The sequence below is a fragment of the Mus caroli genome, unplaced genomic scaffold (assembly GCF_978045245.1).
Source record: "Mus caroli unplaced genomic scaffold, Mus_caroli_1 scaffold_13, whole genome shotgun sequence".
Lineage (NCBI taxonomy): Eukaryota > Metazoa > Chordata > Mammalia > Rodentia > Muridae > Mus > Mus caroli.
Genome location: NW_028227268.1, coordinates 79562357 through 79578639, shown reverse-complemented (window position 1 = coordinate 79578639; position 16283 = coordinate 79562357). Strand labels below are relative to the sequence as shown.

Here is a 16283-nt window from a genome sequence, read left to right as displayed (position 1 = left end):
CCCTCCCACCCGGTATGCTTGTATGTATAAGTGTGCATGTTATGTATAAATATGTTCGAGTCTTGCTGCTGTTTGAGACTAGGTCTCATGTAGCCTAGGCTGGCTTCAAACTTGACATCCTCTTGTCTCTGCCTCTCTCCGTCTCCTGTCATCTGCCCCTGTAGGCCTGGAGTGTGGCTTTTATGGGTAGGCTTTCTTAGAAAAGAAAAGACTCATGCTGGGCAGTGGGGGCTCATGATTTTAACCCAGATCACAGGAAGCAGAGCCAGATGGTTACCCTGTTCTACAGATGGCATTCTAGGATGGCCAGGGATACAGAGGGAAGGGATCAAAATTATAATGCAGAGTAAATTTTATCGAGGGTGTCCTTTCAAACTGTTCAAGGTATTTTGCATTCATTTGTGTCTCTTGTTTAAACTCGCATGTAAGATTTTTTTTAGAAGCTGGTGTGGAGGATCCTGATCTGAGGCTAGCCCAGGGTGTACAGTGAGACTGACTCACTTCATATTCCCTCGTAAAGCCAAACCAAACCAAATTAAACCAAACCAAACCGTTGAAAGCCTGAGGAACATAGTTTCCTATGGAAAAATGAAATGGAAATTTTGGTTGCATAAAGAGACTGTTTATGTGGGAAGGTAAGAGTGCCATCCAGGTCAGAGTACAGGAGAAAGTAGTATTAGCAGTGATACAGGGGAATTTGGGCATTAGCAGTTTTACATAAGCCATGTTTAACAGCAGGCTTTTATCAAGCAGAGAGTATTTTTTTTCCAACGTTTTAGGCATGTGTTTGTAAGTATGAGCTCTTGATTCACATGCCCTGGCCTGACTGATGTGCTCCTTAGAAGCAGTGTGACCGGGGGCTGGAGAGATGGCTCAGTGGTTAAGAGCACTGACTGCTCTTCCAGAGGTCCTGAGCAATTCCCAGCAACCACATGGTGGCTCACAGCCATCTGTAATGAGATCTGATGCCATCTTCTGATGTGTCTGAGGATAGCTACAGTGTACTTTGAGATAATAAATAAATCTTAAAAAAAAAAAAAAAAGAAGCAGTATGATCTCAGGTAGGTTGATAACCTCATGCTATCCTGCGAAATGGAGAGGAGGATAGAGCTGCCTCAGGGCAAATTTTAAAGCAATAGAAAAATGCCTGCTTGGCACAAGGCCTGTGTAAATACTGCTCATTATTACCAGCTACTTATGTGTTGCAGAGAAACCCCATTTTATTTTTGGCACTATCTATTAAACAGTATGTACTTAGCATAAATGAAAAGTTCTAAGTTTCTGTAATAGCACTATTAGCTACAAATATCTAGAGGTAGCATACTCTTCTTGGGAGTTTGGGTGGCCTCTGTTTTGTTTTGAGATTGGCCTTGAACTGTTGGTCCTGCTTTTAACCTCACTGACTTCTGAAATTAGCAGTTTTTGCCACCATGTTTAGGTAAACTGGCTGGTTTTTAGCTGGCATATATAGAGTCTAACTATTGGAGGTGATGGGAATTATGTTCTGGGAGATAAAAGCCATGATTAAAGTTTACTATAGTTTCATATTTAACATACTTAAAGGACTACCTAGTACTCTTCATTTTGCTCATAGCAAGTATAGGCATACGTAGAAATGTTCATCTAGAGATGGTGAAGTGGGTAAAGGAGCCTGCTGCGAAGCCTGACATTCTGAGTTTGCTCCCTGGGGACAGACAATGTAGAAGGAGAGAAGTGACAACTTTAAATTGTCCTCTGATCTCCATACATAGGCACACAAAAGAAAACAAATGAGGACAACTGATGCAGGCATGTTGTCAGTCACCACCTCCAAATCTGCATATTCCAAATCCTTTTCAGAGCTCGGAGGAGAATCTGAGCTTGGGTCTCTACAGCAGAATCCTGTTAGGAGAGCCTTACAAGGGAGCTATAAGCTTGTCATCTTTTAAGTACGTTGGCCAGTTTACACAGCTTCTGTATGTTCTTGGGCTTTGACATTTCAGCAAGTGGTCAAGAGTGAAATCTGTTTGCACATGTATTGATGGGAGACTTGGGAAAATACTTGGCTTTAATCTGTATGTGTGGTCTTATTTCCCAGAAGATAGTCGTTGTTACCAACATGGCTCATTTTGAGATGCTGTTGGTTACAACTGTATGGCCAGTCCCTCTTCCTCCACTTTTATTTTTTAGTAAGGGATCTGTCTAGGAGTGGCACTGTCCAAGTATCCTGGGAAGAACTGTGTGTGGTAAGTCTAAAGCTCAGACAGGTAATCAGTAACTGCTTAGAACCCAGACTGTCTCTATAAAAGACTTCACCTCTGCATTTCCTTCTTGCTCACATCACATCATACGCATTGGAATTTATGAGTCTTTAGTGGAATCATAAGTCCATGCATATAGTCAGAATCTTTCACTTTTTCATTCAGGGCTTTGCACTGTTTCATCCTTTCATTGGCTCTACCAGATTATGTGCTACCCTCTTCTGATTGGCCCCTGATCTTTGCTGCTTGTAGGAGAGCACCATTGTCACACTGAGGCTTTATCTTAGAGGACAAATAACTTCACTGAGCTTGAGATTGATGCCTTTTTTTTTTTTTAAGATTTATTTATTAGTATAAGTTCACTGTAGCTGTCTTCAAACGCACCAGAAGAGGGTATCAGATCTCATTATGGGTGGTTGTGAGCCACCATGTGGTTGCTGGGATTTGAACATGTCAGGCAGGGTCCTTAGCTCTTCATAGAGGACATTCTGCATTGGGTAGGGGCCAGGGATAAGTTTCCACAGAAAAATGTGGAGACCCTGAAAATGCTGAGTGGAAGCTCATCTTCAGCATTGGCACCAAGCTCCAGTCAGGCTTTGTATGGAACTGACAGGCTGAGGTTTTATGTAGCATTTTAAGAGTTGTAGTGGAGAAAATGAGCAGGAAAGGTGAGCTCATTCCAGACCTTTTTTTTTTTAGACCTCTTTTTAAAGTACAGTTATTTGGGGCTGGAGAGATAGCTTAGTATGGTTAAGGGCTCTTGTTACTCTTGTAGATGACCTGGGTTTGGTTTCCAGCACCCCTGTGTAACTCCAGTTCTAGGGGATCTAATACTGCCTTCTGATTTCTATGGGCACCAGGCAGTCATATGGTGCACATATGTGCAGGCACAGTACTCATCACAAAAATTTTTGAGTTTGTACATGTATACAATCTATCTTGATCTTATTCGTTTCCTTCTCCCCCACAACTGCTTTCAGATTCATCCAGCAACTTCGTGTCCTCTTTTTAAATTTTATTTTTTATTATAGCCTTTGGTGTTCACTCACTGGGTTGTGATTGACAGCATGATTGACCTACCTGAGTTTAGCATGGTGGTGCATACCTTTAATTCCTGTACTTGTGAGGCAGAAACAGTCACATCTGAGTTCTGAGCAAGTCTCGTCTACATAGCAAGTTCCAGAATAGTCAAAATCACATAGAGACCTGTCTCAAGAAACAGACACAGGAAGAAAAACGAAAACTGACGAACTCCCTCAGCCCCTCTCCATTCATTGTCCATAGCTGTCAGAGTGGAGGGTGGAGGCTGTTAGGGAAGCTGGATGGAAGTTCCCCAAGCAACCTCTAGTGCACTGGCTCCTTTTCTCTCCTGTGTGGCTGTAGCTGCCTCCACTAACAATACACTTAGATTCCTGTGCAAAACCTTACTACTGAACCTCATTTTTAAAGAGCTATTTTCTTTAAACTAGAATTTAGAAGTGATTGTGTTTATAATGTCAGGATAGCTTACTTTAAAAGTTTTATTTACTACTCTACTGCTTCTGATTGGTATTTTAATTAATTTATTAAGATAAGGCCTTAAAATGTAGCTCTGTCTGTCTGTCTTACAACTCACTATGTAGACCAAGCTTGCTGGGAATGCAGAAATCTATCTGTCCTGTGCTTCTGCTGAGACTAAAGGCTATGTATAGCCATGACCTGCCTGATTGTGATTTGTTTTGTTTTGTTTTGTTTTGTCTATGTAGACCTGGATGTCGTGGAACTCACTTTGAAGATCAGACTGTCCTTGAACTCAGAGATCCGTTTGCCTCTGCCTCCTGAGTGCTGAGATTAAAGGTGTGCCACCACCAGTGCCTGGCAATTGCTGGATTGGTGATCCCAGAGCTGGCTGTGCTGATAAGAGAATTGTTTATATTAAAACTAGGGCAGTATGTATGCAGCCAAATATGTTTAAAAATAAAACTTGCTATATGGAAGATGTCCTGGCTCATGCCTGTAATCCTAGCACCCAGAAAACCAAGGTAGGAGCTTAAGGCTTAGGCTGGTTTACAGGGAGTTCTAGACCAGCCCTATGCTGTGGTTTAAGACCCTGCCTCAAGAGCAGAACAAGGACACTTTTAAAATAGTTTTTCAGTTGAATTATGCTCAGTTTTTCAGTTAAATTATGTCGCTAGAACCTGAAGCTCCATCACTCAGAAACAAAGGGCTTTTGATGGTCTTTGACCTCCTGAATGATGTGATCTGGGTGAGGTGAAAACTTTAGCCCTCTGGACCATCTTGATCAGGTTAGTAAAGTAGCTAGTGTTAGATGGTAACTTTTTTTTTTTTAATATTCTTCCATTTTTCTTTTTCTTTTTCTTCTCTCTCTCTCTCTCTCTCTCTCTCTCTCTCTCTCTCTCTCCCTCTCTCCCTCTCTCTCTTTCTTTTTCTTTTTTTGCTCAGGGACATAAAATGTGAATTAACACTTCCTCTTTCATTTGTAGGCTTATTGGAGGGCAGGCACCTTGCCAGGTTACATACTGCATCTCATGGAATGTACACATAAGGATGCCCTATCTTGCCCATTGTTGAGGTACCCACAAGGCTTTCAAAGGCTCTCCGTTATCAAAACTGAAGCTGGCAAATTACCTAGAATAAACTCTAGGAAAATTCAAAATAATTTTGGTCTTATTTTTAAAAAATACTTTTTTTTCTAGTTAAGATGGATTAAAAAGAACTCAACAGTCTGCTCTATTTTTGTTAACTTGGTTTTTTCTACCATAGGTCTCAACAAATGGCAGCTATTACATCAGACAGTGACGAGTCCTGCTGCTCCCTTACAGTGTCTGACAGACCACTGTGGATTCAGACTGGGAGCATTGAAGTTAACAGTGAAGCGGGCAGGTCTGTCTGTCTTAAGCCCTGCCACAAAATGACAAGGGCACATCATCACTTAACCATCCCTGAAGTAGACTAGGCTAGCCTTCAGAAGACTCATTAGTTTTCATTGACCTTGGTAGTTGGGAATGCTTCCTGTAGGTAATTATTTCCAGGAACTGAAAATTTTTCTAGAGTAGAGCCTCCTGCTAGTGTCTGTATTGAGAGCAGACTTGTGGTGAGTCAAGTGTTACATTGTAAGCTTATGTTAGCTGCCTGAAAATCAGGGACTGGTTTATTTTCTCAGTTTCAATCTTTGTCATTTTAAATTCTTTGTTACTTATTATTATATAGGTGATAGGAAAGTGTCTCAGTTGGTAGAGTGTGTGAAGCTCTGAGTTCATCCCCAACACTGAGTAAACCAGGCATGGTGACACATGGCTGTTAATCCCAGCACTCAGGAGGTGGAGACGGGAAGGCTATACTCCTTAACCTAGTGAGTCCGAGGAAGTGTGTAAGAAAGAATGTGTATGTATGTGGGGCCTAGAATGGTGGTGCATGGCTTTAGTCTCGGCACTTAGGAAGCAGAGGCAGAGGCAGAGGCAGATCTCCCAAGTTCAAGGCCAGCCTGCTCTACATAGGGAATTCAAGAAAACCAGGTCTACAAAGACCCTGTCTCCAAAAAGAAAAAGAGAGGCACGTGTATGTGAATACATAGTAAGTAAATCTTAAAACTCATTGTCATTACATAAGGTGAGTCACACTTTTAGAGGTGGTATGATAGGATTAAAATGTGCTTGTGTGACATTGTTATTGCTATATGTGACTTAATGGATAATGTGTAAAGTTGATTTTGGACTCTTAAATAATGGGAAAGGTTTTGTTGTTCCTCTTGAACTTATCTTTTTATATTTTATTATTTATTACATTTATTTTCATTTGTGTATGTGAGTGAGAATATATGCCAAATATGTGCAGGTGACCTTGATGCCAGAAGAGGGCTCATGTCCTTTGGACTGGAGTTACAGGTATCCACTCCCTGATTTGGATGCTGGGAACGATACTCAGGTCCTATACAAGATCAGTAATGTCTTCTTAACCACTGAGCTATGTCTCTAGCACCTGAACCTACCTTTTATTTGAAAAAGTCTTTTAGCCTTCTGGGATAGGGAATGTACTAGAGTTATTTTGGCCTGCTGTTTGTACAGCTCCTGGAGAATTTTATTGTTGCATGTGAGCTTTGATACTGGTTCAAAATAAAACATTTTGCAGTGAATATTGTCTCTAAATTTTGGACTCATAGCTAAATAGGCATGGTAGCCACCTTAATATAACCAATCAGGGGAGAGAGTCTTTGGTTTTCTGTACTTGTGTTGTCCTAGGCAGTAGTCCTTGGCTTTCTTGTTCGGGTCTTCAACTGAGCCTCAGTGGGCCTGGCATTAAAACCTGATATTTGGGGGGCTGGAGAAATGGTTCAGTAGTTAAGAGCACTGGCTGCTGTTTCAGAGGTCCTGAGTTTAATTCCCAACAATCACATGGTGGCTTACACCCATCTGTAATGGGATATGATTTCCTCTTTGGATGTGTGTGAAGACAGATTATTCATACAGATAAATATTTAAAACAAAACCCCAGATTTTCAAAGATTTACTTCAGTTAATAAAAGGGTACACCCACTTCCAAAGTTTTATATGAGTTTGTATGTTAGTATAACAGTCATGTTAGCTAGCTATCTCAGAAAGTTGAATTTTAAATCAGCATTAGTCATCCTTTTTTTTTTTTTTTTTTTTTTTTTTAGAAGCAACAAATATATGGGTCCTTCATCTTAAAGTTTGCAGTATTTTAGCTAGAAGTCATTTTTTCATTGCTTGAAAGACACATGAAAGAATGCCCCTGTAGAGTTTTACTTTTTATAGGCCCTGACTCAGGAAACAAATGAACCATGGGAAAGATGAGTGCTTTTTCTTCCTTCTGCATTCTTTGTGTGTTTTATTATTCCACTGAAATAGCATTTTCTTTGGTTTAAAAATTCATTTGATACAATGGTGATCTTTCTTGGGTCTCAAGCTCCCATGTGGAGGGCCCAGCTAGGGACTGGATGGTAGTGGGCTCTCTCTCATTACTTTGTGTGCTAGCTGTTTGCTAACCCTGGGCAGTCTGGCCCTGCTGCTTGGAAGTGTTTTCTATAAGTCACACTGTCTGCTTGTTGTGCCTGGGGCCCTGCCTTTGCTCAAAAGGCTACTGAAGGGTTCCTCGTTGGTGTCAGGTATAATAATGGGCACTGGTCAGTGCACTGAAGTGGTCTAGTGATAACAGGGCACTCTTGATGCCTTTGGATGGGTCTGACTCTGGGGAGGCTCCCTCCAGTCCCCTCTCAGCTCTGTGCAAATAGTACGCCGTGATCTAGGCTGAATTTTAACCTAACTTGGTTCTGTATATAAGTTTGCTTAAGACTAATCAGTTAGCCTTGATGATGTATACCTTACTCACAGTACTCAAAGAGGCGAGGCAAGAAAGATCAGGAGTTCAAGGTCAGTTTGAGGTCATCCTGGGCTATAAGAGACACTGTCTCTGAGAAGGGGAGGAATCAGAAAAGGTTAAGGCTGGGTTTGGTGGCTCATATCTTTAATCCCAACATAGAAGGTACAGGTAGGCAGTTAGTTCTTCATGAGTTCCAGGCCAGCCAGAATTACATGGTGAAACTGTCTCAAAGAATATTTTAAAAAGACTGCAGGTTAACTGTGCTTGGGAAAGGCTGGTGTTTCCTAAGAGTCTTATCTCTGCTACTTTGTATTTTAATTTAGACAAAGTAAAAATTTTCCTGCTATTAGGCAAATATTCCTAAGAAAAGGAGTCGGGTGATAGCCAAATGTGTTGGAATTTGGTCAGATGTGCTCAGAAAAATTAGACAATGCTTCAACTGGTCTAGAGTGTCAGTAAACTGTCTTTAAAAAGTCAGATATTTGTTTTAAAAGAAAAGTGGTACAATCCCATGAGCTGTAGGGCTGAAACAACAAAAGACTTCTTTTTCTCCTGTTACCTATGATTAACATTTTCTTCCTTTTGTTTATTGTATTTCAGCACAAAGGCATTAGCAGACTGCTGGTTTCTTGGATGTGACAGAACAACAGAACAACAGGACTGAATAAGATTGGAGCTTTAAACTGCACTAAGAAGTAAATGTAAAGGCAGTGACTAAAACCAGTCAATCTACACAGGGGCAGTTGCAAGGTAGACTGAATGGAAGAAAAGTTATTAGGGAATATTTTATATATAAGAAACAAACTGCTGCAATAAATTATGCATGAGGCAAGGAGAAAGTGGTATGAGCAATGTGTAGGACGCACTGAGTGTGGTGCGGAGGAACCACTGACAGTAGCTTCTCTTGAATGTGAACAGTAGTTTGGACAGGCCTACCAGGCATGGGATGGTGCAGAAACACGGAATTGTTTGCATACCTAACCTTTGTGCTTTCTCCAAGGATGATGTTTAGCAGTTCAGACGTGAGCAGAGAGGTGTGTTTAAAGTGGCACTCTAGTGACACAGCAGTGGTCACATGTGCTAAGGCCAGTGCTTCCTTCAGGGTGCCAGTAGAAACAAGAGGAAGGTGATCTGACATCCTGCTGAGAGGATGGCTAAGTGCCCCGCCCACCCACAAGTACAATGTGGATCTTTTAATAAAACAGGGCTGTATTATCTTGAATATATGTTTGCTTGTTAGAACATATTAAGATGTATTTATTTGCCACTAGTATTTAACATTTTGTGCACATTTTCATAACTACATTCGTACCTTTTCATATTTTGACTCCCAAGTGGATAGGCTAGTGTTGAACTTGGAATGAAATCATATACTCCCAAGAACTAGCTCATGATTCTGAGCTGGACAGGCTTTTATTATCGCCTCTCCCTGACTGAGTGGTGCTGTTCAGAAAAGGTGACAGCATCAGTGTTGATCTGGGCCTCTTTCCACGGCCAGGAGTCCCTCCTTCTCAGTGCAGGAGATTCTCACAGGCATTAGGGAGCACTTGGCCCTGGGGAACAGTGGCAGAAACATCCATGAAAACAGCCTAAACTTTTGGTGCATGGAACATGAATTCTTAACAGAGATCTCAGATTTCCTTGTCTTTGCTAAATACATAGTATGAAACCCCTTAATTTTTCTTGTTTAATGAATGGAGAACACATGAGAAAATCAGATGGACCTGTTAGTACTACATTTTTAAAGCATTTTATATTTGATGGTGCCGTAATTTTAATAATAAAACTGAAGATTTTTAGTGGCGATACTGATTTATTTTTTAAACCAGAAAGATAACATCATATTGATTACTTACTACAAAAAGAAAAAAAAAAAAAAAGAAAAAGAAAAAAAGCCAAAAGAAAAAAAGAACTAACTCACTGTACTCATTCAAAGTGACACAAGTGACAAATGAGCGCTTGGCTCAAGAGGTCACTCCCTGTGATCTTTCTGTGTGGGTGAGAGTACCCAACAGCCCATTGCTCAGGATTAGGAAATGCTCTGGGTGGGACTTTTAGATCATTTACTATACCTGACTGTGATTTGATTTATAACTCAAGAAGAAAAGCCGGGTAGTCTGGAGTCTAGTGAGCTTAATTCAGATCCTAACACTGCATGTGCTGGGAAGTCCTGACTGCATTTTACAGTGATCTCTTTGGAGACTTCACATCATGGCGTCATCGTATCAGCTGGGCTCAGGAACTGTAACAGCAGGGAGCTGTGGAAAAGACGAATCACAGCTCCAGGCTCTGGGGTCACTCTCGTCTTAGACCCCCCACACCAGCAGTACCTCTCACGCTCACTCAGGAACCAGGTATCTCCCAAGCCATGTGGAATCATGCATGGATCGTATCAGGAAGACCTCTAAGCTTTAGAAATCTTTATTTGTAGAGTGATGGAATTGACCAAAAAATAAAATTAAAAAGGCAAAAGCACTGGGAGAGATCAGGTTGTAAGAATCTACGTATTTTTTTTCCTCATGGCAAATCCTTAAAGGCCTTTTATTACAAATTAGATTTTCATTAAAAAAATAAAGGATACTTGGTGGTATTTAAGATCTAGGCCTACCATGTTACAACTTCATTTTTATTGCTTTAGTTGCTTAATATTTAAGCTCTGCTTCATGCTACCTTTTGTCTGTATTAAAATCTTCACAGGCCTATTTCATTTGTAGACTTGAATTGTTTCTCACCTTCCATCTGCTCGGAGTTAAATGTTAAAAGAATGTTGTGTAACGTTATCCAATAAAGTCTTTGATTTTTTTTTTTTAATTTATTTAAGAACTGTTTTACTGTGCAGGGGTTACCTTTAAAAGTAGCTTTTGTTTTTTCTTTAAACTTTAAAATCCAACCCAGTTTTGTGTCCTGGGAAGCAGTGATGCTCCTAAGGAAGACCTACAGGCTTTGGTCACTAAGGTTTGATGGGATTTCTTCTGACTAGAGATAGAGGCCAGCTGACTACAGAGTTTGATTAGGATCCTGTACACAGCAGATTGCTTTACTGATTTAAGCAGTCTGGCCTTTAGAGTTGGGCTGACTTTACAAGTGTGGAAGGTTCCTTTGGTTTTAACTTTAGGGAGTTCATAGCTGGGTAAGATGGCACATAGGCCAGTAATCTCAGTGCTTAAGGTTGTATAGTTCAAGGTCATCCTACACATACTAACTTCAAGCACCCCCATCCCTATCCACAAGGAGGAGTCCTACCTATACAGACTGTTTCCTACCATAGTTGATAGGATTGACCTGTGAGCCAGAAATGCTCATTAGGAAGAAAATTAGTTGGTGAAAGCCTATGGGGTAGTTTTCTTTTTTCTTTTCCTTTTCTTTTTTCTTTTCCTTTTCTTTTCTTCCTTTCCTTTCCTTTATTTCTTTTTTTTTTTTTTTTTTTTAGTGACTAACAGAAACTTCCCCATTTCAGTAAATCAAGTCGTTGGAAGGCTGCCTGGCACTACAGAGGATGTATACAATCTCTAATGTCAAATACTGCTTGATTCAGTGTAGCTAAATATCCATAAGAAGAAGCCACTGGAGTCTGGATCAGTTTGTCAAGAGCACATTATTCTGGGGTGGTCAAACTATGCTTGCATATTCCTACAGACAGATGTTCTCAATAGCCAACTACTTTTACCTCATTCTGTCCTTGTATCCTTGGCCTCTGAAGACTCCTGTAACTTGTTTCAAGTCCTTAGAGGATTTCTGGCTTCAAAGTGAAGGCACTGACTGGAAGCTGCATTTTGTTTGCTCATGATGTGCCAAGCGTGAGCTCAGGTGTGGGTCTTAGCATGGTACTACACCTGTAGCAAAACAGAGCTGCTCTTAGTGCTGCTGTCTCCTCAAGAGATGTTTCCTTCATGTCTGCTGTGACTCCCAGGGCTTGACAGCAGTTCTAGCAAGGGGAACTTGCTCCTGTGTCTGAGGAGTGGCCTGCTGACAGTCACCACCACCAACTCTTCTCTGTAGGCTGCCATGACATGTACTGGGAGGAGTAGTAGGCCCTGCTATGCCCAGAGTGAAGAGAAGGAGGAGGCAGGGGATGTTTTTAAGTTTTGGCTTGGGAAGCTTGTGTGTGATGGATTTTTTTTTTTTTCATAGCTTGTAGGCCTTGGAGGGGTGGAAAATTGAAAGTATTCTTAAATTATAACCATCCCCCCAAATTATAAAGGTACAGCCTGCTGAGACAGATGGCTCAGCAGGGAAGGCACTTGTTACTCAGCCTGTTTGAGTTTGATGTGTGTGGCTCACATGCTTGAGGGGAAGAAATGACTCCTCACAAGTTTTCTCTGACCTCCGTACATACGATGTGGCAGGCAGGCAGGCATGAACGTGCACATGTATATAAATGTAATTTTTAAAAAATCTGTCTTTAAAAAAATTCATTCCTAGCTTCAGCAATTACCAGCTCATGACTAAGGATATTGAAGTTTTTTATATAAAAGGAATTTTTAATTCTTGGAGGGTTTTCTGTAATAATTCTGGCTATCTCAGACCAGCTTCTTGGTCTAAGTAGTCTATTTTTCTAGTTTCAGGACTACTTACCAACTCTGGAGTGGGCTCATGGTCAGCTGTACACATGAAACAAACAGGGAGGGATTAGAAATAACTACTGTTCCCTGTACAGTATACTGAAGAGACAGAATCCCAGCCCCTCTCAAGAGCAATGACTCGAGTTCACTGTAGCTATAGTCTCCTAAGTTTCAGGATTATAATAACAGCCACCATGTTCCAGTAGTTAATGTGCTATTGGATGTATGTATGGTGGCATATACACATAGCGGTTGTTACATTCATTCTGACCATGGGGCCTCATACCAAGGCTGCCACTGAGCTGTAGTTCTAACACAGACTTTTTAATTTCTTACATTTGTATTTATTCATCTATTTTTAAGGCAGGGTCTCATGTAGACTAGGCTGCCCTCAGCTCAGTTCAGTCTGACTGCTTCCTGAGTGCTATGATAAAAGGTATATGCCACCATACATGGTCATTAAATATTTTAAAATTTTATGTAAATGAATACTGCATGTATATTTGAGCTATGCATGCATGCATGCCTGATTTCCATAGAAGTCAGAAGACATTAGATTCCCCATACTGGAGTTAAGAATGGGTGTGAGCTATCAGAGATTCTGGGAATTGAATTTAGGTCTTCACCAAGTTCAATAAGTGCTCTTAACTGCTGAGCCATCTCTCCAGCTCTGCTCCACAACTTCCTTCTATGTTATTGAAATGTAGAAGGTCTTACTTTGGCTGTTCTGGACCCCTGTAGGACAGGGTAGCAACAAACTAACAGATCTCCCTATCTTTGCCTCCTGAGTGCTGGGATTAAAGGTGTGCCACCAAGTTCAGTCTCCTTTTTTGAAGGGAATCCAAATGATAGAAGAACTGAGCTGATCAAGGATGGAGGTGACGGGTTGAAAAAGATCACAGCCATCAAACTGAAATTAACTCAGGGAGATTTTACAAAGGTGGTATGGATGTACAAAACATACACAGGACTGTCAACAACATTCAGCATCTTAAAAAAGGGGTTAAAAAAAACCCTGGTGTCACATTTGGGAGGTAGCTCTCTGAGCTTGAGGCCATGCTGGTCTTCATAGTAAGTTTGAGGCCAGCAGGACTACATGGGGAGACCTTGTCTGAAGAGAAAAGGGTGGGACTTAATAAGAAAAGGGGCAGGGGAAAGGAGTGACCACAGAAGGGTAAAGGAACAGAGATGGGGGCTTGGCTGCTGCCTCTGCATTTTGGCTAACAAGGCTGCTGTATTGTGTTGGGACAGCTCTGTTGAACTCCAGTAATGTTTTTGGTCCCAGGGACAACCCTAAAACAAAGCACAGAGGCTTACCACTTTGTGGTAGTGTCAGATCTGGTCTTAGAAGGGACCTGAACAATCTTCCTGTTAAAGCTTTTACTTAGGTCCCAGTACTCAGGCTGAAACAGGATGATGATCTTTGAGGCCAGCCTGGGGTACAATAGAAGCTGCCATATGAAAAGAAAGTGCAAGAGGATAGGAAACTCCAGGGCATCCTTAGTTACATACTAAGTTTAACACTAGTCTGGGATACATAAGACCCTGTCTCAAAGAAAGCTCCCCCTTAACCTCTCAGCAAATAAAACTACCATTATCTTGCACAGCTGTCTCAACAGTCTGGCTCTTTGGCTCCTAACTTACATACTCTTCCATTTGACATCCTGGACCCTGCTAAGCTTGTTGTAAAAGGTGGGGTTTTTAGGCCAGCTTAGCACTTGGGAATATATAGCCTTTCAGGTTTGTGAACATTTGCGTTTAGCTCACACCCTGCTGTCTATTCAGAATGGCACTGAAAAGCCCATGTCTGGTCTTCCTAAATCACCCTGGATACATGAATACTGTGTGAAGTGATACCAGGAGTTTTAGAGGCAAGATCAGAGACTCATAGCATCAAAAAACAAAACAAAACAAACAAAACAAAAATCTGTCAGCACAGCCAACATTAAAGTGGTCTTCTACCTTATCATCCACAAATGTCTTGTACCTGAGCAACTTTGACAAAACAGTGTGGGCATTCTGCCCAAGCTGAGATGTATGCCCTACTGTATGCACTACTGTAACATGAGCCACTAGGCAGGCTTAGCAACTGGCTTACTTCCGTATCTGGACATAGTGTAATGTTCACTTAGAAGCACAGTTGTGTGGCACTTTCGAGAGACGGGATGAAGTACAAGTACTGGCTAACAATACTAGCACCATCAGCCTAACTGGCAGCAGTGCTGTGAAAATATGCAGAAAGAGGAAACAGATCTGAACCCTGCCTGGTGGTTCAGGTCTGTCAACTGAGGCTGCAACTGGAAGATCACACATTGCTAGCCTGGGCTATTGAAGTTTAAGCTGCCCAAGACACAAGGGCCTTAGGAATATAACTCAGTGGTAAGGCCTTGCCTAATATGTCCAAGGCCTGAGTTAAATACCTAGCACAGAATATAGGCAGGCGGGATTCTAAGAGTGGAAGGTGAATGTAAGAGTGGTATAATCTATACAATGTAAGTAAAGTTAAGTAATCTATGGTGAATGGTATACAGAATCACAAGGGTATGAATTTACTGTATAATAGCCCTAAGTATGGCCAAGCCTCTGGAGACACTGCAATGGAAAACCACCCAGGTGAAAGTCACCATATGGTGTGGATGCAGATACAGGAAATATAGCCAGAGGGATGGAGACTCTGAAATTGCAGGATAGGAACTTCTGAAAGTCTCAAGAAACTCTTACAGATAACCAAGATATGAAACAACTGAGGATGTTCTACGTGACTAAGACAAAGCAGAGTAGCTTCAAGTGACCTTGTAACAGAATCTGAGTTCATGTATATAACTGCTGGACTCTCATTGCTGAGCAATCCTAGTGGAGCCCTTCACATTTGCCAGAATTACACTTGGCCCAGCAATGCACTGGTGTGACAGTCAAGCCATCCATCCATTCACTAATAAGGTATGGAGCTGTGATTGGCCAGGAGCTCATTATGTAGAGCAGGTTGGCCTTGAACTCACAGCCAAGTCCTTTCCTGGCCATACATAGGAAAAATCAATCTACTGGCCTTTCACTGCCTCCCATTAATATCTGTGGAGTGTGAAAAAAAATATATACTAGGACTACTTTCTAGGTTTTTAGTGGCACTTTTATAAATCTTAGCTTTTGGAAGGTGGAGGCAGGTGGCTTTAATCGTACATGCAGATAAAGCACTCATATACATTAAACAAATAAAAATAAATCTTAAAAACAAAACCAGGGGCTGGAGAGATGGCTAAGTGTTTAAGAGCACTAACTGCTTTCCCAGAGGTTCTGAGTTCAATCCCAGCAACTACATGATGTATCACAACCATCTATAATGGAATCTGATGCCCTCTTCTGGTGTGTCTAAAGACAGCTACAGTGTACTCATAAAATCTTAAAAACAAACCCAAATAGGCACTTAATGGGTTCACATTGTTAGTATCTCTTGTGGACTCTTCCAGTGCTAACAATCTAGGAACCACAGTGCAGGAAATGACAGATCACACCCTGTCTGCTCCAGTGCTAGGAGTCAAATCGATGGCTCACACACGACTCCCCCTTTCCTTTCTGCTGATCTATGCAGTGCTGGTCCATGCGATGCTGGCTTCCCTTCACATTCTCTAACAGTTTGAGGCATATACTCTTATCACTGAGCAGAAGCCCCATTCTCAGCTTACTGTAGAGAATGTCTCTCCTCAGAGTTTTATTTCTTGACGCTAGTTAACAATGGTCTCTGTCTTCCCTTCTCAAGGGCTTGGTTACTACAGGCCTGTGCCACTGTGTTGGTTTTTTTTTCAAAACAATTCTAAAAGGAGATTGAAAATTGTTTTTACCTTCTGCAATATTGCTGGAACTAAAATACATGTCTAGGTGAGCTGTACATGACATGCCTGTAATGTACTTTGGGAGATGGAGGCAGGATTAGGAGGCCAGCCTGGTTATAACTGACCCTGCCTCAAAAAAAAAAAAAAAAAAAAAAAAAAGCCCACACACAGGTGTGCACCTACCGACCTAATTGAAACTCTGGGGTCTAGGCTGTAGCTCTCAATCCCCAGCATTCCCAAAGAAGTAATACATTTGGGGTAAGGGAAGAAATCACAGGATTTTCAAATCAGAAATAAGAAGTAGTAGAGCACCATGA

The 16283-nt window shown here is 41.3% G+C and overlaps 1 protein-coding gene across 1 annotated transcript in view; it reads left to right on the top strand.

The window, feature by feature from the left end:
• Pwwp2a (PWWP domain containing 2A) overlaps window positions 1-9489 on the top strand; it is a 40004-nt gene extending 30515 nt beyond the window's left edge. Inside the window, exons 3-4 of the mRNA XM_021176730.3 lie at window positions 5004-5123; window positions 8178-9489. Of these exons, the coding sequence (XP_021032389.1) occupies window positions 5004-5123; window positions 8178-8191 (134 nt within the window). The 3' untranslated portion in view covers window positions 8192-9489. The remainder of the gene's footprint in view (window positions 1-5003; window positions 5124-8177) is intronic.
• Window positions 9490-16283: the final 6794 nt, after the last annotated feature.